Source organism: Rhincodon typus, chromosome 25 (assembly GCF_021869965.1).
Source record: "Rhincodon typus isolate 14 chromosome 25, sRhiTyp1.1, whole genome shotgun sequence".
NCBI lineage: Eukaryota > Metazoa > Chordata > Chondrichthyes > Orectolobiformes > Rhincodontidae > Rhincodon > Rhincodon typus.
The window spans coordinates 41,192,943-41,214,771 of record NC_063356.1 but is presented as its reverse complement, the minus strand read 5'-3'; the positions used below and the strand labels follow the sequence as shown (position 1 = coordinate 41,214,771).

General features: G+C 42.1%; 1 protein-coding gene across 3 annotated transcripts in view; it reads left to right on the top strand.

Annotated features, from left to right (window-relative positions):
* Positions 1-21,829, top strand: part of LOC109911707 (sodium-coupled monocarboxylate transporter 1-like) — a 76,204-nt gene that overhangs the window by 10,585 nt on the left and 43,790 nt on the right. For all 3 annotated transcript variants that reach the window (XM_048612019.1, XM_048612017.1, XM_048612018.1), the window contains exons 2-5: positions 10,279-10,344; positions 10,752-10,803; positions 14,742-14,809; positions 16,621-16,775. In XM_048612019.1, the coding sequence (XP_048467976.1) occupies positions 10,288-10,344; positions 10,752-10,803; positions 14,742-14,809; positions 16,621-16,775 (332 nt within the window). In that variant the 5' untranslated portion in view covers positions 10,279-10,287. The remainder of the gene's footprint in view (positions 1-10,278; positions 10,345-10,751; positions 10,804-14,741; positions 14,810-16,620; positions 16,776-21,829) is intronic.

Genomic DNA, 21,829 nt, shown 5'->3' with positions numbered 1-21,829 from the left:
ATGCTGCTTGGCCTGCTGTGTTCATCCAGCCCTGCACCTTGTTGTCTATAATTATATCTAGCCTATTTTTTGATCAGTAAGTTTGGAGATGACACAAAATTAGTGATGCAGTAAATAGCAAGGAGGAAAGTCTTAGGATGATATAGATGGGCCAGTCAGATGGGTAGAACAGTGGTAGCCGGGGTTTAATCCTGTAAAATATGATATACATTTCAGGAAACTAACAAAGCAAGGGAGTACACAATGAATGGTAGAACCTTGGGAATTAATGAGGATCAGAGGGACATTGATGCGCACAGATCTTTGAAGGCAGTAGGATAAGTGGATAAGGTGGTGAAGATAGCATATGGAATATTTGCCATTTTTAGCCAAGGCACTGAATATAAGAGCAGTGAGGTTTTTATGGAGCCAAATGAAACATTGGTTAGGCCACAGTTGGAATAGTGTCTGCAGTTCCGGTCACCAGCCTATAGTAGGATGTGATTGTACTGGAGATGGTGAAGGCATATACCAGGACGTTGCCTGGATTTGAAAAATTCAGCTATGAAGAGAGACTAGATAGGCTGTGGCATTTCCCTTGGGACAGGGAAGGCTAAAGTGGAGCTGATGCAGTGTACTAAGTAAAGAGGTGGGACTGACTGCCCTTGACATCATTTGATTGAGTGTGATATCAAGGAGGTCTAGCAACAGTGGAGTCAATGGGAATCGAGGGTAAATTCTCTACTGGTTGGAGTCATACCTGGCACAAAGGAAGATGGTTGTGGTTATTGAGATCAGTCATTTCAGCTTCAAGACATCTCTGCAAGAGTTCCTCAGGATGATGTCCGAGACCCAACCATCTTAAGCTACTTCCTCAAATATCATGAGGTGAGAAGTGGAGATATTCACTGATGTTCAGCACCATACATGTCTCCTCAAATACTGAAACAGTTCATGCCCAAATGAAGAAGATCTGGACAATATCCATGTTTGAGTTGATAAGTAGCAAATAATGTCATGTCACAAAAGTGCCAGGTAACGACCATCTGTAACATGAAAGAATCTATCCATTGTCCCTTGATATTCAATGGCATTACTATCACTGAATCCAATCAACATCTTGTGGTACCCATTAACCAGAGACTGATTGAGACCAGCTATTAATATATAAAAAATGTATGTTGTGGCTACAAGAGAAGTTCAAAGGTTAGGGATTTTGTTGTGAGTAATGCATCTCTTTACTCCTCAAAGCCTGCCCACTGTTTAGAAGGCTTAAGTCAGGAACGTGATGGAATACTCCCCACTTACCTGGATGAGTGCAGCCCCAACAACACTCAAGCTTGACACCATCCAGGACAAAGCAGCCCACTCGATTGACACCACATCACAAACATCCACCCCCTCCACCCCCAACACTCACTAACAGCAGTGTGTACTGCCAAAAGATACACTGCAGAAATTCACCAAGGCTCCTCTGACAGCATCTTCCAGACAATGACCACTACCGACTAGAAGGACAAGAAAGAATCCACTTGAAAATATATCTACATTCCTTCCATGTAGATGGGTCAATTTCTGGAATTCTCTCCCTACCTACAACACATGGACTGCAACGGTTTAAGAGGCTGACCAGCACCTTCTCAAGGACAACTAGGAATGGGCAATAAATGCCAGCCCAGCTAGTGACTCTCGCATCCTGTCAGTGAATTTTAAAAAACGAAGGGCATAAACAGGATAAACAGAAAGGAACTTTTCGCTTTACCGGAGGGGTCAAAAACTAAGAGGCGTAGATTTAAGATAAGGGGCAGGTTGTTTAGTGGAGATTTTGAGAAAAGTATTTTCATCCAGAGGGCAGTTGGTAACTGCAACTCACTGCCTGAAAGGATGGTAGAAATTGGCACCATCACAACATTTAATAAGCATTTAGATGAATACAATAAAAGCCTTAGCTTATAAATATACAGTCCAAGTGCTGGGAGATGTGATAAGGGTAGATGGGTACTTGATGACCAGTGTAGACATGATGGTCGAAAGAGTCTATTTCCATGCTGTAATATTCAATGGCTCAGCAACGTGATTAATATGCCCAAACCATTACTATACCCACTTAGTGTACCTAATCTGTTACTGTGTCAATCCTTAACTATTACCAAAATTCAACTATACACAATTCATTATGATGGTCAATTCATTACTGTATCCCATCCATTACTGTAACAATCCATACTTTTGCCAATCCATTATTGTACCTGACTCTCAACTCAACTCAATCCAATACCATACTCAATTCACTGCTGCTCTTATTTCAAACTGCACCTAATCTTCAATGGCACACAATCCATTGCTGCACTCAGTCTATTACAGTACCCAATCCATTATAGTTGTCCTGTATCTAATTGTCAGCTGCACACAATCCATTATTGCACTTGTTTCATTACACTACCCAGACAATTACTGTTTCTGTTTGATTCTTGTATCTAATCTTCAACCATTCATAAACCGTTACTGTGTTTGATCTAATACAGTACCCAGTCCATTTCTGTTCCCAATCATTGGCTCAATTGGTTATTCCGTAGAATCACCAGCAACCTTTTTTCATTTTGTACACTTGTGATGAATTAGACAAAAGACTCAATTTTCAAAGATCTATTGAGAAATATTTCTCAAAAATTAACAAATGCAAAATAAATTTTACAAGTTTTGGCTCTGAAAATAAAGCCACAAATTGATTGCATTTAATGTCTTGACTCATACTTTTACAGATTTATCTTTGACCATTGAATATTACAGAGCTGTCATTGTTCATTGGAGAATCTGTTTTTATCTCTCCAAAAATGATTACATTTAAAAAGTATTTTTTGGCTGCAATGTGCTTTGACACATCCTGAGATTATGCAAGGTTCTATAAAAATCAAGTTTCTTCTTTTTAATCCTGTGAGTACAAACAGTCAAATGAAAAATCACTGTATAGTAGATTGAAGTAGACCTAGGTCTAAGTGGTTAACTAAAACAGTGAGATGAGAGCATATTGTTCAAATTAGTTATGATTGATTCACTAACGGTTAAATCATGATTAATTCACAACTGCAGTTAGAGAAATGAATAAAACAGTATCAGGGGTGACTTTCCAGGCTATATATGAACTTCAGCTCCTGCCACTCAAATCTCCTTCAATGAACTGTTTTTTTTCCCTTTCATTCTTTGAGGTCAGAATCTATTCTGACTGGTACTAATTGCCTTTAAACTTTCTTCAAGTTAGATTATTTTGGCTCAGTCATCATACAATTTCTTGAAACCTTCTCCCAAAAGCATGCTTCTTAAAAGTCTTTAACTCGCAACTATCTCTCTTTCACACTGTTACACAAGATGAATTATGGACAAAGAATGCTCCATTTTTGAAAAACATGCACAGATACACAGATAGGCTGTTTCAGTAGGGATCTGTCTGGTCGGGGAGTGGCATGGTGCACTGAAATGTCAATTCAACACCTACAACATGTGCCAGCTACCCATACAGCAACCGCTGCACATTTATTCAACAAAATAGCTATGTTGGAAACTAGTTGGGAGGGAGGCTATTCCTCATTCCCAGTCATGTGGGGTCTGCTGTTGGTTAGCAGTTTCTGGTATGGTCAATGATGGACATGGTTGACATGCAGTCCAGGGATTTGGCCAAGGTCAGTCAACCACTCGGGTTGGGCACAGTCAGGTGATATCACAAGCAGTGAGAGAGATCATGTATCATCAATCAACAGCTGCAAAATCACTGAGCAGGAGTCTCTTCCATCATGTCTAGGAGCTACTACTCAAGGTCAGTCAGAGGTCAGGGTAAATGCATTCAAGTGGGTCCATGCGTTGATCTGTGAGGAGGGTGTAAATAGGTACTGTAGGGGCAAAGGGAAGCTCATTTCCAAACTGGGTGGGCATTCGAAGCTGGAGAGAGAGCAGAGGCATGTGTTGAGGTAGGGAAAGGATGGCAATAGTTGGAGGGGTTAAGTTAAGATAGAAGGGAGGTGTACTGAACAGCATTGGAGGGCATGATAGGCTAGAGGAGGGTGGTATTATCTGTAGAGACCACAACTGTGGCCTCCAAAGGGACAGCCAACAGAACCACAATAGGGCATTGGTAGGTTGTAGTGTTGGAGCTCAAGAGGCAAGGGGGGATGTTGGAAGTAGAGTTCAATGAGGTGGCAGAAATAGGCTGTCAAGCTAATGCAAGGTAAAACAGGACATGGGTGCCTGGCAACCAGGCAGAGACTGATGCTGATGGTGTTGTTATTAGTGGGAACTCTGTTCCATCTCATCATTTGCAGTTCAATAAATGCTAATTGAAACTCAAAACGGAGCTGGACAATGGCCAGGGTGGGCAAAGACAGTGTCAGTTTGATGGGTGAAAGCTCAGGATTCATGTTGACTGGACAAGGTGACTTTGCAGAGGCAAATACATGAAGCATGTGCTTCTAAACTGCAGTTACATTTAATTGGCAATCATTTCATCATCTATTTACAATGCAGCATTAACATGATCAGGATTAAAATGTTGGTCAAAGGGAATTTGCATCATGCCATTGCTGCTTTCAAACTAAACACTGGCATCTCAATGACACACAAGTTAGCAACAATCACTTAAAAAGTGATGAATGCTGGCCAAAAGCAACCTGTATCTTGTGAAACTTGAAAGGGTGCTGTGGGAGGCAGAGACAATCTCTTTATCATCTGTTATGTAAATATGATGATCCGTTCTACTGAATGCAATGATGTTTCATGGTTGATGGGATGGGAAGATGTCAAACTGCACCTGACATTCTCTTTTTGGTGTAATGCATTGGTCACTCAACTGGTGCAGCACCAACCTGAGGCTGAATGAATGATAGAGGCGTGTCCCTTGATATCAGGGCACAGCCTGTCTCACTGTGTGGAAGAGTGTGCTCAGCCTCATTCGTAGGGTACGCCACCACTGACTCTTCTCAGAGGTAAGTACCTGTTTACTCCTTATATTCCCAATCTCAGACATGTCTATCAAGAGTCCTGCATGCTGCCACTGGTGAGATGCTGTGGTTGCCTTCCTGAGGAGGCGAAGGCAGACGCAGGAGGACCAGGGCTGACAGCAAACCCAGGAACAGCAACACGCCCCATGGAGGATGAGGACCACCCAGCTCAGGGAGACGTTGCTGCTGTAGAATCCTCAAGGTGCTTGGGGTCTGCAAGTGGCCCAGTGTTGTTCACCCCTGACTCTATTTCTGGGAATGAGTGAGTTTCAGTGTCATGTGGGTTCCGTGTGTCCAACGACACTGATGGGACTGAGCCAAATGCTGGAGTAGGACCTGCAGGAGGGGTAGGCCATATTCTCCTAGTGACTGTGAAGGGGACAGCTGCTTTGAATATCTGTGCGACTGGCTCCCTTCGGTGAGTGATAGTGAGCTATGTGGGATCTCTCAGTCATGCACCAATAAATACATCAGGACAGTGACCGCTAACATCTGTACAGGATCATATCAGTTCATTTCAGTCTGCCATGATGAAATTAGTGCTGCAGCGTGGAAGAAGGGTTCAGAAACATAGCTGGCTTCCCCTGGGTACAGAGTGCCATCAACTTCACACATGTGGCACTGAGAGGGCAGTAAGGTAATGTTGTGCAGTTCGTCAACAGGACGGACTTCCATTCTATTCATGTTGAGGTGATCTATGATCTGTGATCACCATTACCACTTCCTGGAGGTGTGTACCCACTCCCCTGACAGATGTCACCTGTCTTCCATCCTGGAGCACTCTTGTGTACGTGGCACTTTAAAGGGTCCCGGTGCCTTGCGAGGCAGGTTATTGGATGACAAGGACCACCCACTGTCACTATGGATGTTGCCACTACTGTGTAACCCCCAAATACTGCAGATACAATGCTGCCTATACTTCGACCAGGGCCATAGTGCAGCAGACAATAGGGCTGCTGTAGGTGTGGCTCTGCTGGACAGACTGGTCTGGGTGTCTGTACTGTATCACCCAGACAGAGTTTGTCACATTTTCTGAATATGGTGTGCCTTGCACAATTGGAGCAGGCAACAAGACAATATGAAAGATACTGAGGAAGTGACAGTACAGGAGCAGTCTTCCGAGGAGGAGGGAAAGGAGGCAGTGGAGGAGGAGAAGGAGGGAGAAGGCTGAGCTAGAGGGAAGCGACACGAGCTAACTGATACCCGGTCCCAGTCGATGTGAGCTGGATGCAGCAGACCATCTGGAATGTGACAAGAGTTATTGGTCAAATTGTCAGTATTTCGTTCATGTTGTGTTCAATCAGTTTCACTGTCTGTAAATAAAAGCTGTCTGTTTGCTTTCCTGTATCTGATGTTCCCCAATGGACAATGACAAGTGGGCATTGGGGACTGAGAAGCAGTGTTTAGTTTTGATAGGATGGAACTAAGGATGAGTTAACTATGCAGTCTAGTAGTTAAACAATGACCAAAGGGAGAGAATGAGATTGTATGTGCTAGAGAGTGTCTACCATGCCAACTATGTACCATGCACAATGTAGCTTTATGGCTGCATTTCCATTACGTTGCCAGCGAGGGGGCAATGCCAAATTCTCAATGCTTGTCTGGGTGCACAGTGGTCTTTTAAAGATGATGCGGGTGCCAGAAATGCTGGTCTTTCAGCAGATATCTGGTTGTTCTGTGAACGGTGGGTGGGAGGGTGGGAACAGAATCAGGTGAGAGAGTGCCTTAGGGATGGGCTTGGTCATTAATGAGGTGAGTTTAGTAAAATGTGGCAAGAGGTCTCAGTTTCACAGCAACCATCTGTGAAATTCGACAAAACTTACACTTGGCCAAAAAACATAAAGTTTAGCAGTGTGTAATTTTTCAATTCTGCTTAAAACCCAGAAGCATTTTATATCAAGAAACTGATATGATTTCCTACTTAGGTAACTGAATTGATCTGTCAATGTAGTCTTGAATCTGAAATGGATGTCGAAAGTGTGTAAAGGAATTTTAAAAGGCGAAGAGAGATTTAAACTACTTTTGAATGACTTTTAATTACAGCTAGCAAGTTTTAGTTTTCCAGTTTGGTTATGTGTATTTATTTGGCATTTTGGGGGACTTCAGAATTAGGTCAAAATAATCCCCCAGAAACGAAAATATAGAAAATCAATCATAAAATACCAACAGCCTGTCTATTTGATAACTTTTACAAGAGATCAGCAAAAAGCAGAGGATATGAAACAGATTTCACTGGACAACTGGAGCACACTTACACCAATCCAGTTGAAGGAAATCTGCTGAGGCAAACTGTGGTTCAGCACCTAGTCAATTATTTTCTTTTGCTGTCAGCTTCAGCTCAGGTCTAAGATGGTGCCTGTTGCATTATTTCACAAATCTCAGAAAGATGCCATATCTTTAAGACAGCTTATGACATCATGCATGTAACACTTTAGTCCGAAATGTTTTGTTCATTTAGTCATTGAGCAGTTAACTAAATTACTTCATCAGCTAATCAATAATTTATACAACAGTAATCTAGGTTAGCATTTAATTTAGACTGTATACGCAATTCTGAGATGTCACATCAGTTATGCAGTTATTTGTTAATAAACTTCCAGATATCTGAATATGAACCTAACTCTCTGTGGTATACATTACATGTACTAACATTTAGAAAACCACAAGAAGCACATCAGTAATGACATTGTCCACAGCAAAGAAAACCATCATGGCCCTCAACTGTTCTGCAGGGACTTTCTTTCGAGTCAGGCATGGGGTCTCCTTCGGGATTTTGCAAAGAAGGGCTCACAGATTTACAGAGATGTTGAATGATTCCAACTCAGCTAGTATAAAAGTTTTATTTATGTATATAGGTGAACAATGGTCACTTAGAGGAGGAACTGGGGAGTTCCTAGAACTTGTTCAACTGCATTCCAGTAAGTATCAGATCCTTCAATGAGGCTGGGATAAATAGATACCAAAGTTGAGGAGAAGGAAATTATAAAACTGAACTCTAACCAGCTCAATTTCCTGGTCATGGAATAAATTCAGGAATACCTTAATCATCTCAGATCTCAGCTCTAGGCTGAACAATTACAATGCAGTTCTAAAGGTCTGCCACCTCTCAACCTCCACACATGATTTTATACACTTTGTCTATTGCCTGTATCCTAACTCACACCCATTCATCCATCTTCCTTCTGCTCACTGATCTACCTTATTGGTTCCCAATCTGGCAGTGATGTCATTTGAAATTCTTGTTTTCTGATACTTCGATGGCCTCACATCTCTCTATGTCTTGAATTCCTCCACGCCTGCAAACATACAAGATCCCTGTATTTCTCCAATTCCAGCCACTTGAGCAACCCCAATTTTAGTTGCTCCAGTATTAGTGACCATGTCTTCAGCTGCCTAGGTCCTAACCTCTGGAATTCCCACTCTCTGCCTCTCTGTGTCTCATCTTTCCTTCCAGTCAACCTCAAAAACTGTCACTTTGATCGAATCATTTGGTCACCTGTTCTAATAACTAATTCTGTGGCTTGGTATCAAATTTTGCCTCATACAGCTTCTTTGAATTATCTTGTGACTTGTTTTACTACAAACAGCATGCGCGATATAAATTCAAGCAATAGCCATGAATTGGCTTCAGAATGAATGTCTGTTTTATGTTTCGGTAAAGCTGATGATCTTCAAGCACTTTCCAGGAAGAGGAATGGAGTTGGTGGTGAGGGAAAAGTGCTTATTTGGAAAAAATGCTGAAATCTACTGCATGTCATTTCTAATTGAGCTCAACACCCAAAAAGAATAAAGTTAATGTCCAACGATGCGATATGACTAGAAAAGACTTCTTATGTGATTGAATTGATCTGTGACAGTAGCCTCTAATCTGAAGTGAATGAAGAATGTGGATCCACAAAGTGCAGCTTAGTTGGATTGGCCATGCTAAATTGCCCTGTAGTATCCAGGGATGTGCAGGCTAGTTGGATTAGCCATGATAAATACAGGGTTACAGGCATGGCTGGGTCTGGGTAGGATGCTCGTCTTGATGGGCTGAAAGGCCCTTATCCACACCATAGGGATTCTATAATCCAATGTGTAAAATAATTCTGAAAAGAGAAGAAAGATTTAAACTTTTTTTACTGTCTTTTAATTGCTGCTAATAGGTTTTAGGTTTTTTGTGTTTATTTGATTTTGTTTGTGGACCTCAGAACATGGCCAAAGTAACAATTTGGAAATAAAGACACAGAAAGTTGATCATAATATACCAGGACTCTGTCAAGTCAACTGCAGTGCAGCTCAGGTCTAAGATAGTGTTTGTTGTATTATTCAGTCAATCTCAGAAAGGCAGTATTCCTTTAAGACATGGTGCATGCGATGGTCTCGTATAAGAGGTCTCCTTCTTGCTCTCTGTTCATTCAATCACTCAGCAGTTAAGCAGTCAACCTGTCTACTAGTTGGTTCATCAGCTCATCATCGATTTGTACAATATAATAGTAATCTAAGTAAGCATACAACTTGGACTGCATGTGGAATTCTGATATGTCAAATGTATGTAGTTATTTGTTAATAAACTTCCAGATACATGACTCAATATGAATCCACTCTGTGGTATACATTACATGGGCTAACATATAGAAAACCACAAGGTGTCCATCGGTAATGACAATACCCACAGCAGAGAAGATTACCACAGCCCTCAACCTGTTTGCTGGGACTTTCTTTTGAGCCAGGCATGAGGTCTATTTCACGATTTTCCAAAGAAGGGATTACAGATTTACAGAGCTGGTCATTGATTCCTAGCTCAACTAGTATATAAAGATTTTATTTCCCTTTCCCCTAAATAGCAATCTGACATGGTCACCCAATAAAACCACAATTGTCAAAGAGGATATCCATCCAGGCAATAGTTTTCCGCTGCTTCCTGGCCTCCATGTTTAAGTTTCCTTCCCCTGTGAATTGAGGTTCTTTACTTGCTGACAGAATGTGTGTGGTTGTGGCGCTGAGTACAGTGTTTGGTGTGAGATCATTTTAAATCCGTAGCACCATCGTCAGTCAGTCCCCACTTTCTCCATTAGGCTGGCAAATTATAAAGCCAGGAGTAAGCTTGCCCATTAATGAGTAGGTTGGAAGAGAAGATTCTTCAGTAACAGGGATCAGGACTTTGTTATATTTGACAGAAGAGGGAAATCTCCTCTAGACCCTGTTCTCTCTTATTACAGCAAGAATATATAAGAGTTAAAAAAGAATCTACTAAATTGCTTTAACTTTCCTGGATTACAAGCTGAACCATTGTTAACATAAGTTACTTGACACTGTTTTCTCTCTGCAGTATTTGAATATGAGGTTCAACAAACTAGCTCGGTACATTGGGACCATTTTCTACATTACTCAAACAGTGAGTATGAAATCTCCTACAGCAATTAAACTCCAATTACTTCTAAGATTGTTGAGTTTTAAATTGTCTATTAGTGAGGGGAATATCAACCACGGCTCCAAAGCTTTCTGTCTTATTCTAAAAGCCTGTGGATATTGTCTAGCTTCATTCACAAGGACTAATCAGATGTTGAAGATACGAGGAGACAGATAAGTTGTATTACCATCTTCTGGCGAGGAGCTTAAGAGAAAAAATGGTAGCGTGCAAACTCTTCATGTTTCATTCAGTTCCCCCACCTTCAGCACTGAGCCTGAGGAACAAGCCAGAGTGACCTCACTAATTTCATCACTGGGTCAAGTTATTAATTTAATATCAGACATGGTTCTGCTTGAGATTATTGATTAGTGATGTGGGATGTCTTTTTACAGGTGCTGTACACTGGGATTGTCATTTATGCTCCTGCACTAGCGTTGAATCAGGGTAAGTACAAGTTGACATTCCTTACACATCTATGAATCACAAAGTTGCTGGGAAAGCTCAGCAGGTCTGGCAGCATCTGTGAAGGAAAAAAACAGAACGTTTCAGGTCCAGTGACCCTTCCTCAGAACTTCTGGTCACCAGACCCAAAACATTAACTTTGTTTTTGTTCCTGATTTACAGCATCTATAGTTCTTTCAGTTTTTACATCTATTAACCAATTACTGTACAGTCAAGTCCTAAATGTGGTTGCCCTGGGGAGAAACAGCTAATCTCCCTGTGATCTATCTTAATCGGCTGCTTTCTCTTATCAGGAGTGTGGTAGTTAGAGGAACAAGGGGCTGTCATGGTGTATTGGCAGTATCCCTACTTCTGAGCCAAATGCCCAGGATTCCAAGGTACATCACAATATCTCTGAACAGGTTGATTAAAAATAGATGAGTTAGAGGACGAAGGGGCTATGGTGGCGCAATGATAGTCCCTCCTTCCAGAGCAGGAGGTCCAGATTTGAGTCCCACCTACTCCAGAGGCATATAGTAACATTTCTGAATGGTTTGATGGGAAAGTATCCAGCTTATGGAAGCATTGAGAGGTTCTTGTGGTGCAGTAGCAGAGTCCCTTTGTTTCGACCAAGGGGCCTGGGTTCAAGTCCCATCAGCTCCAGAGGTGTGAGCAGATTGCGCAGAAAATATCTAGTTTTGGGAGGGACTGAGCATTTATAACGTCTCAATGAAACCCACCAAGTGACAGTGACAATTCTGGAGAGTTGAAGCTAATGATTGACATTCATTTCATAAAGTCTCAAATACCCGATGTTGGTTCCTCCCTGCCAGCATCTCCCATTCCCTGCTATTCTGCATCATATTTTCCTGTGGGAGGATGCACCATGTTAAGTGGTTGCTGTAGTCTCTAGTTCCTGGTGTGCATCAGAAAGCAAAGACTTAGGACGGGAAATTTCAATATGCTGGTGGCCACATGATATGACAAAATTCGCATAAGTAATGCCAAATTATTTTGCTTGTTGATCACATCCAATTGTTATAGCAAACTAATATTTCATTGTAATTACACTAGCAATTGACATTCTTTCACACTTCCCAATGTAATAAAGTTCTCTCCAGTGTGTTTTAATATCACTCAGTTTTCACAAAACCTGATATACAGCCAAGAGGAATACCATCTTCAATAATCTTTCTGTGCTTTAAGGTAACAGTTAAATATTAATTACTAAGGGAACATTAATATTATGGATCAGATTGTCACTAAGGAGTTTAAGATAAGATCCTGTTACATTTTCATTTCAGGATTGTAGGACAGAATCTTCTGCTCCCAGAGGTGGTGAGCTTAGATGTGGGAAGGGCAGTTCATTAAGCAGAGTGGTATCGTAACCATAACCTGCACCTTCTTGTCTCCATCAGAAATTAACCCAACTGTGATTGTTACATGGGGTGCATGATTGCTGCTAACCTGTGACAAGGCAGGGGTGTTTCTCTCAAATTAAATTAAGCATTTGATTCAGGGACTGATGTCACTTCAGCAACTTGCAGCTAGAATCCACACCCCAGCCCTTGCTTCTCACTGCAGTATTTCTCTCTCTCTCTCTGTATGACCCTCAATCCAAGGAATTCAATGACTGAGTGTCACCAGTTTGGGTGGATTGTTGTACTCTATGTCTGTCCTCATGTTTCATCTCATCGAAAGCAACAAGGCAACTACTAATACCCAGGAAACAAAGAACAACATATATCTGTTCCTCTTCTCTTTGATCTTTATGTCCTCCTTTTTCTTTCACTATTTCATGAATTTTTTAGCGCCTCACCCCACCTTGCTCTATTTTTTTTCCTTGTTTCTCCATTCGTTTCTATTAGCCTTTTGTTTTCCATATATCTCTATATCACACTTTATACCATCTTTCTGCTTGCCTCTCTCAACATATCTGTGTTACTTTATCTTTCATTGTGCTTCAGACAATACTTTTCTCACCTCTCTCTATCGTTCTGTCACCATCGATCTCTCCGTAACACTATGTAATCAAAGGGCAAAGATAGGAAATCAACATAGTTTTCCCGAGTGTTTATTGTGGAGAAGGATATGGAAGTTGAGAACTTGGGGAAATAAATCATGACATCTTGAAAAATGTCCATATTACAGATGAGGAGGTGCTGGACGTCTTAAAACACATAAGGGTGGATAAATCCCTGGGACTTGATCCGGTGTACCCAAGAAGTGAGGGAAGAGATTGTTGGGCCCCTTGTTGAGATATTTGCATCATCGATAGCCACAGATAGGTGCTGGAAGATTGGAGGTTGGCTAATGTGGTGCCACTATTTAAGAAAGGTGGTAAGGAAAAGCCAGGGAACCACAGGCTGGTAAGCCTGATATCGGTGATGGGCAAGTTGTTGGAGGGAATCCTGAGGGACACGATTTACATGGATTTGGAAAGGCAAGGACTGATTAGGGATACTCAACTTGGCTTTGTGCATGGGAAATCGTGTCTCACTAACTTGAGTTTTTTGAAGAAGTAACAAAGAAGATTGATGAGGGCAGAGCAGTGGATGTGATCTATATGGACTTCAGTAAGTCATTCGACAAGGTTCCTCAAGGTAGACTGGTTCGCAAGGTTAGATCACGTGGAATACAGGGAGAACTAACCATTTGGAAACAGAACTGACTTGAAGATAGAAGACAGAGGGTGGTGGTGGAGGGCTGTTTTTCAGACTGGAGGCCTGTGACCAGTGGTATACCACAAGGATTGGTGCTGAGTCCACTGCTTTTTATCATTTATATAAATGATTTGGATGTGAACATAGGATGTATGGTTAGTAAGTTTGCAGATGACAGTGAAATTGGAGGTATAATGGACAGTGAAGAAGGTTACCTCAGAGTACAACAGGATCTTGATCAGATGGACCAATGGGCCGAGGAGTGGCACATGGAGTTTAATTTAGATAAATGTGAGGTGCTGCATTTTGGAAAGGCAAATCAGGGCAGGACTTACACATGTAATGGTAAAGTCCTGGGGAGTATTGCTGAACAAAGATCTTAGAGTGCAGGTTCATAGTTCTTTGAAAGTGGAGTCGCAGGTAGACAGAATAGTGAATCAGGCATTTGGTATGCTTGCCTTTATTATTCAGTGCATTGAGTATAGGAGTTGGGGGGTTATGTTGTGGCTGTACAAGACATTGGTTCAGCCACTTTTGGAATAGTGTGTGCAATTGTGGTTACCATGCTATAGGAAGGATGGTGTGAAACTTCAAAGGGTTCAGAAAAGATTTACAAGGATGTTGCCAGGGTTGGAGGGTTTGAGCTATAGGGAGGGGCTGAATAGACTGGGGCTATTTTCCCTACAGCGTTGGGAGCTGAGGGGTGACCTTATAGAAGTTAAGAAAATCATGAGGGGTGTGGATAAGATAAATAGCCAAGGTCTTTTCCCCAGGTTGGGGGAGACCAAAACTAGAGGGCAGGGGCTTAAGGTGAGAGAAGAAAGATTTAAAAGGTACCGAAAGGGCAACTTTTTCACACAGAGGGTGGTGCATGAGTGGAATGAGCTGCCAGAGGAAGTGGTGGTACAATTACAACATTTAAAAGGCTTCTAGATGGGTATATGAATAGGAAAGATTTTGAAAGATATGCTCCAAATGCTAGCAAATGGGAATAAACTAATTTAGGATATCTGGTAGACATGGACAAGTTGGACTGAAGGGTCTGTTTCCATCCTGCACAGCTCTAAGACTATGACTCTCAGTGCACTCATCTGCATTTATTTATTTTAATGCCCAAATTTTTCTCTCTCTGCCTCTGGCATAAGCACTTATTCATTCCTTCTTTTGGAACAATATTTAATTTATCAAGTTATTTATACTTTTTATAAGTTAAACTGTTCCTGTGTAAAAGAAAATTTATTTTTTCCACTAAGTTGGAATAACTTTTGCTTTTATCAGTAACTGGATTTGACCTCTGGGGCGTTCTTGTTGCAACTGGTCTTGTCTGCACCTTTTACTGTACTCTGGTAAGTTTAATCTGGTTTTATTTATATTTATATTTATATTTATATATGCGTTGTGTGTTAGTGCATGTGTCTCTGTGTGTGTTGCTGTAGGTGAACCAGAAAGGTATGTAGATACATTTGGCTGTACAAACTTTTTCTGGGCATGTATCTTGATACAAATGTGTAAACCAGGTGTGAGAAACAGATCCTGAAGCAGGTGAATCAGTATAGATGGAGTCATGTAAGTGTGGCATTACAGAGACTTTCAAATCTGCCATTATCCCCACTGTATAAAACAGCTGACCCCTGCATCCTTGCAAACTACCATTCCATGTCCAACTTTCGCTTCCCTCTCTAAAGTCCTTGAATGATTTGTTTTCTCCAAATTGACTGTCCATTTTCCCCACAACTCTAAGTTTGAGCCCCTCCCATCAGGTGTCCATCCTTGTCCTAAGACAACACTTCTCATCTTTCTTGCCCTGCCTACAGCCTTTGACACAATTGATCACACCATCCTCTTCTGATGTCTCTTCATGTTGCTCAGCTGTGCTGAACTCTGCTCACCTAGTCTCATCCTTTTCTACCTGGTTAGATAAAGTCACACAACACCGTCTTATAGTCCAATGGGTTTATTTGAAATCACAAGCTTTTGAAATGCTGCTCCTTTGTCAGGTGAAGTCCAGACTATAACCCCGTGTCGTGTAACTTCTGACTTTGTTCACCTTCACATCATGGCTACAATTACATTCCTTCTTTCTCCCCCTCTTGAGTGCCTTCATGCACCATGGAACTGTGGTCTGTTAGCTTCTCCATCCTACAGCCTTCGCTCTCATCCATACAAGCTGAAGGAACCACCAATCTGTTGGAATTTGCAAAGGTTGAGGTATGTTAAGTCCTCTTACCTACCCCACTCACTGTTCCTGTTCCTGAACACTGACAAAAATCAGACAATCCAATCCTAAGAGGTGTGACTGCCTCCTGGTACAAAGAGTCCAGGTATCATTAACACTTCCAGATACATCACAGTGTCTGCAGCTCTGCCTTCATCTCATACAGCCTAAACTTAAGCTGCTCACACTTCAAACACTCGCCACATAAGTGTTTGCTCTGGAGCAAACTGGCATCCAGGAACTTCCACACGCTGCAACTATGACACATCAACTGTCCTGTCATCCATAATGTGTTCTAAGGAATTGCTTAATAATTGAATTTAATGTTATATTTATTAAATTTTTATATATTTTATTAACCTCATTATCAAGTGCTGTATTATTTTGACCCTGAGGAATAGAATAACTCTTAATCACTCACTGGAGTAATCAGATTCTTCTCTTGTAGCAGAGCAATAATACCTGGAAGCTGAATACATTTAGACAAAAGCAAGATCAACAGTACACCTCTTTCCCTTCCTTTGCTTATCTCCATGAAGACTTAGCTCCAGCTAATCATTTTCAATTCCTTCCATATCTTTGCAATCTCACCCAGCCAATCACCTTTCAGAAATATCTGCATTCCTCTGTTCTGGCTCCTCGCATATTCCCAAGATTAATCTCTCCCCCTTTGCCATGCCTTCTGGAATTCGCATCTTACACACCGCCACCTCCCTACCATGCTCTCCTCCTTTAAGACACTCCTTAAAACCTACGCCTTTGACAAAGGTTTTGTGATCTACCCTCATATCTTCTTATGTGGCTTTGTGTCATGTTTTTTAACATAATGCCCAGGTGAATTCCCTGAAATCATTTTTTAAATGTGGCATATATAATGTTTATTGCTTTTGTTCTGATTCCAGATAAAACAAACGTTGTGTTCAATACCTCTTGTATTTTTAGGGTGGTCTGAAAGCCGTGATTTGGACTGATGTAATCCAAATGGGGGTTATGATCTCTGGGTTTTTGGCAGTGATAATCCGAGGTGTTGTAATCCAAGGAAGTTTTGAACGCATCTGGAATATTTCATATCACGGAGGAAGACTCAACTTCTGGGAGTAAGACTCTGACACTTAATGTTGGGGATATGTGAATAAGTTGACAATGTACAGAGGGTGGTTTTCTCGCTGGGGTTTGATTATTTTGTAATCAAGTTTTTACCTGCCTGAAAATAAGTTAACAAAAACAAAGTTTCTGGAAAAGCTCAGCAGGTCTGGCAGCATCTGTGAAGGAAAAAACAGAGTTAACGTTTCAGGTCCAGTGGTCAGTTCTGAACTTTGTTTCTGAGGAAGGGTCACCAGACCCGAAACGTTAACTCTGTTTTTTCCTTCACAGATGCTACCAGAGCTGCTGAGCTTTTCCAGCAACTTTGATTTTGTTCCTGATTTACAGCATTCGCAGTTCTTTCGGTTTTTATTGAAAATAAGTTAAAATGGGCAGTTCAGAAGTAACTTGGAGTCAGGTAGCCCTATGAGGAAAACATTTACAATCCAGACATAACGTTATACACATCAGAAGCTGAATGTCTTTCCAATGAGCTGGAACTGGCAGCAAAAATGACAGAGAGGAAAAGGATCAAATGTTGACCTGTCCAAACCTCTCAAATTAGACGAAAAGACTTCAGGGTCATACAAAAATGTTGAACTCAGCAGGTATAAAAATGTTTATGTGACATTTACTGCTGTTTCAGACTCCAAATGGCCACACATTTAAGTGAAGTCTCTTGCAGGAAGTTGCCCAGAACTCTTCATGAGCCTTTCTGTGATGTTACTGATCAAAAGGACGTGGAGCTAATTTCCTCCCTGACCTTTCACCCCCAACAATGTACTCAATCTGACTTTAGCTGGACCTGGCTGGCGTTGAGATTGGATACCTACTTTACACTGGCTGAGCACACAGTGAGATTACCACCTCAGGACCTGCTCTCTCACCAGGGTCAGTGTGGGGAGATCAGACATCGAGCTTGGAGCACAGAACCAGTCACAAATAGGCAGAAATGGAACCACGCTTAACCATGTGGATTATAGGATGGATGGTGGAAGGGTATTCCTTAGAGATTGAGAATTACGACATAACAAGGAGTAGGTGTGTACAAGCTAAGTTTCAGTTTTTTGTGACTCAGAGATTCCAGTGATCTAAAGCTTACTTTATTTTACTTCTGCTTTTCTCTTTTCTTTCCTTTTGTTTTCCTTCACTTTTGGTCTTTCTGTTTCTTCTTCTCTGTGGTGTGTTGGTCACCAGCTCCGACATGGCAGTGAGAGCGGGCCATAGGCGGAGTGGTGGATATGGTTTCTCCTGGCGTTGAGGGCCGACAGCGGCAAAGCTCCTCCAGCGATTGGGGATGGCACAGCCAATGACAGAGGCCTCTTCAAGATGGTGGCGGGGCAAGGTGACATCTACAGACTGGCCTGGCAGCAGAGCCAGGGACTCTTGGTTGTGGAGTGAGTATGGGTTCAGTAGCATCAGTAATATGGGCCCAGCAGCGAACAGATGGTGCCAAAAGTGGGACAACTCCTACATTATTGGAACTGGTGCAGATAGTGGCAGTCATCTCCCTTGAGGCTAGGTTCTGGCCCGTACGGGGTCAGAAAATCGGATATTCTGAACTTTACTTCTTTATTTTTCTAATTTATTCCTATGATCTATAATGCTGGACTATATATTTCTTTACTTTTTATTTCCTTTTGTTTCCAAAGAATTTGATCTTATGTGTCTGTACCTAGGTACCTTTGTACCCAAGACGGCGCTGTAACGCTGCGATTGTAAACCTTTCACTGTACTCATTTCAGTACATGTGACAATAAAGCTAATTCAATTGAATTCAATTCAATTCCAATTTTTGGTGCCTCCCTGTTCCATAATTCCACAATGTAGGATCTCAAACTCAGTAAACTACTTCCCATTCTCATCAGACTCATGGAAAGGAGATGGCTGAGCAGAAGTTTCACAGAGTTGCATTAAATATTAAAGTGAATGAAAAAGTCAAAACCTGACATAAAGCAAAAACAGAACACTGAAAATCTGAAATAGAAACAGTGAAGGAAGGCATTTGAGGGGACGCCAAACTGATCTCTTCCTCTCTGGAATGCACTTTCTCTCTCCTTGTCCAATAAGTAGGAGGCATGGTTAGTAAAATGCAGTTGACACCAAAATAAATGGTGTCATGGACAGTGAAAAAGATTACCCAACCTTGATCAGATGGGCCAATGGGCCAAGGAATGGGACATGGAGCTTAGTTTAGATAAAGGTAGGGTGTTGCATTTGGTAAGGCAAACCAGGGCAGGACTTACATACAGGCCCGGGGGAGTGTTGCTGAACAAAGAGAGTTCCTTGAACGTGGAATCGCAGGTAGAGAGGGTAGTGAAGAAGGTGTTTGGTATGCTTACCTTTATTGATCAGTGCATTGAGTATAGAAGTTGGGATGTCATATTGCTGCTGTACAAAACATTGGTGAGGCCATCTTAGGAATACTGCATTCATTTCTGGTGTCCTTGCCACAGGGAGGATGTTGTTCAACATCAATGGTTTCAGAAAAGATTTACAAGGATGTTGCCAGGATTGAGAGGTTTGAACTAAAGGGAGGGGCTGAATAGGCTGGGGCATTTTTCCCTGGAGTGTAGGAGGCTTATGAGGGGCATGGACAGGGTTAATAGTCAAGTTCTTTTTCCTAGACTAAGGGACTCTAAAACTGGAGGTAACAAGGTGTAGAGCTGGATGAACACAGCAGGCCAAGCAGCATCATAGGAGCAGGAAGGCTGACGTTTCAGGCCTAGACCAAACTAGAGGGTATAGGTTTAAGATGAGAATGGAAGTATTTAAAAGGGACCAGAGGGGCAACGTTATCACTCAGAGGGTGGTTCATGTATGGAACAAGCTGCCAGAGGAAGTGGTGGAGATGGCTACAATTACAACATTTAAAAGAGATCTGAATGGGTATATGAATAGGAAGGGTTTAGAGGGATATGGGCCAAATGCTGGCAAATAGGACTAGGTCAGATTGGGATGTCTGGTCAGCACAGACGAGTTGGACTGAACAGTCTGTTTCCGTGCTGTATGACTCTATGACTTTCCCGGTAACCTATTTGCACTTACGATGAAAGGTCACAGACCTGAAAATTTGACTCTGTCCTTCTCTACATAATTGCTGTCAAACCTGCTGAGATTCTTCCAGGGCTTTTTTTTTTGTTTTGTTTAGTGATATCAAAGGTTCTTTAAACAAAGACTGATGCATGCATGGAATAGAATCACTGATCTAAAGCCAGGAAGAGTTTTAGAAGATTTTTATTGCAACTAAATTAGATCTAACTTGTAAACAAAGTTCTTCAAAAATTGTTCAGGATAATTCCTAAGGATAGAACTTTATAAGGTGCTGAATGGAATCAGCAATAGCAAGAAATATGAGAAAATCTCACGAGAAATCTAGGGAAGGCTTTGTCTACATCAGGAGGGGGAGGTGATGGCCTGGTGGTATTATCGCTGGACTGTTAATCCAGAGATCCAGATAATGTTCTGGGGACCTGGGTTCAAATCCTGCCATGGTGGAATTTGAACTCAATAAATATCTGGAATTAAGAGTCTAATGATGACTGTGAATCCATTGTCGATTGTTGGAAAAACCCACCTGGTTCACTAATGTCCTTTAGGGAAGGAAACTGCCATCCTTACCTGGTCTGGCCTACATGTGACTCCAGACCCACAGCAATGTGGTTGACTCTGAACTGCCCTCTAGGCAATTAGGGATGGGCAATAAATGCTGCCTAGCCAGTGATGCCCTCATCCCACGAATGAATAAAGAAAAAAAAGGAGCAACAAGTTGCATTTTACAACAGAGATCTGGCATCGAGGTGTGATCACCTATAAGGAGCAGCAAAGTATCTAGTTTTGAGGGTGGTTGTTTCTCATTACCATCTTCTTCAACAGCAAATCTCACCAAACATTGGATAGAAACTACACAACATGAGTACCTGACATGACAGTCAGACTAGGTATCTGCAACTTTAGCTTACTGCTTGTTCCTATGGACAGTGTCTGGGACAGTACCAACATCTCAGGACACATTCCATGATCAGCAGCCACATTTATACCCTTTGTGCATGAACATTTGCATCCAACACATGTCATCTTTGCTGCCACATCATGGCACATGTCCAATCCACTGTGTTGTAATGTTGCACTTTGGCATGCATTTTTTTTATTCATTAACAGGATGAGGGCATCGCTGTCTAAGCAGCGTTTATTACCCATACCTAATTGCCCAGAGGGCAGTTCAGAGTCAATCACATTGCTGTGGGTCTGGAGTCAAATGTAGGCCAGGCCAGGTAAGGATGGCAGTTTCCTTCCCTAATGGACATTAGTGAACCAGATGGGTTTTTCCTGACAATTGACAACGGATTCACGGCCATCATTAGAGTCTTAATTCCAGATATTTATTGAATTCAAATTCCACCACCTGCTGTGGCGGGATTCGAACTGGGTCCCCAGAATATTACCTGGGTCTCTGGATTAACAGCCCAGTGATAATACTACTAGGCCATTGCCTCCCTCATCAGTAACTATCATTGCAAAGCTGCTGCAAGGACACTTTGAGTGGCACCCAGTTCACATTTGGACCAGGCTGCAATACAGGGCTAGTAGGAACTGCAGATGCTGGAGAATCCGAGACAACAAGGTGCAGGGCTGGATGAACACAGCAGGCCAAGCAGCATCATAGGAGCAGAGAGGCTGACGTTTCGGGCCTCGACCCTTCATCAGAAAAGGGGGAGGGGAAGGGGGTTTTGAAATAAATAGGGAGAGAGTGGGAGGCGGATAGAAGAGGGATAGAGGAGAGGATAGGTGGAGAGGAAACAAACAGGTCGAAGAGGCGGGGATGGGGCCAGGAAAGGTGAGTGTAGGTAGGGAGTTAGGAAGGGGATAGGTCAGTCCAGGGAGGACGGACAGGTCAAGGGGGCGGGATGAGGTTGGTCGGTAGGAGATGGAGGTGCGGCTTGAGGTGGGAGGAGGGGATAGGTGGGAGGAAGAACAGGTTAGGGAGGCAGGGACGAGTTGGACTGGTTTTGGGATGCGGTGGGGGGAGGGGAGATTTTGAAACTTGTGAAATCCACATTGATACCAT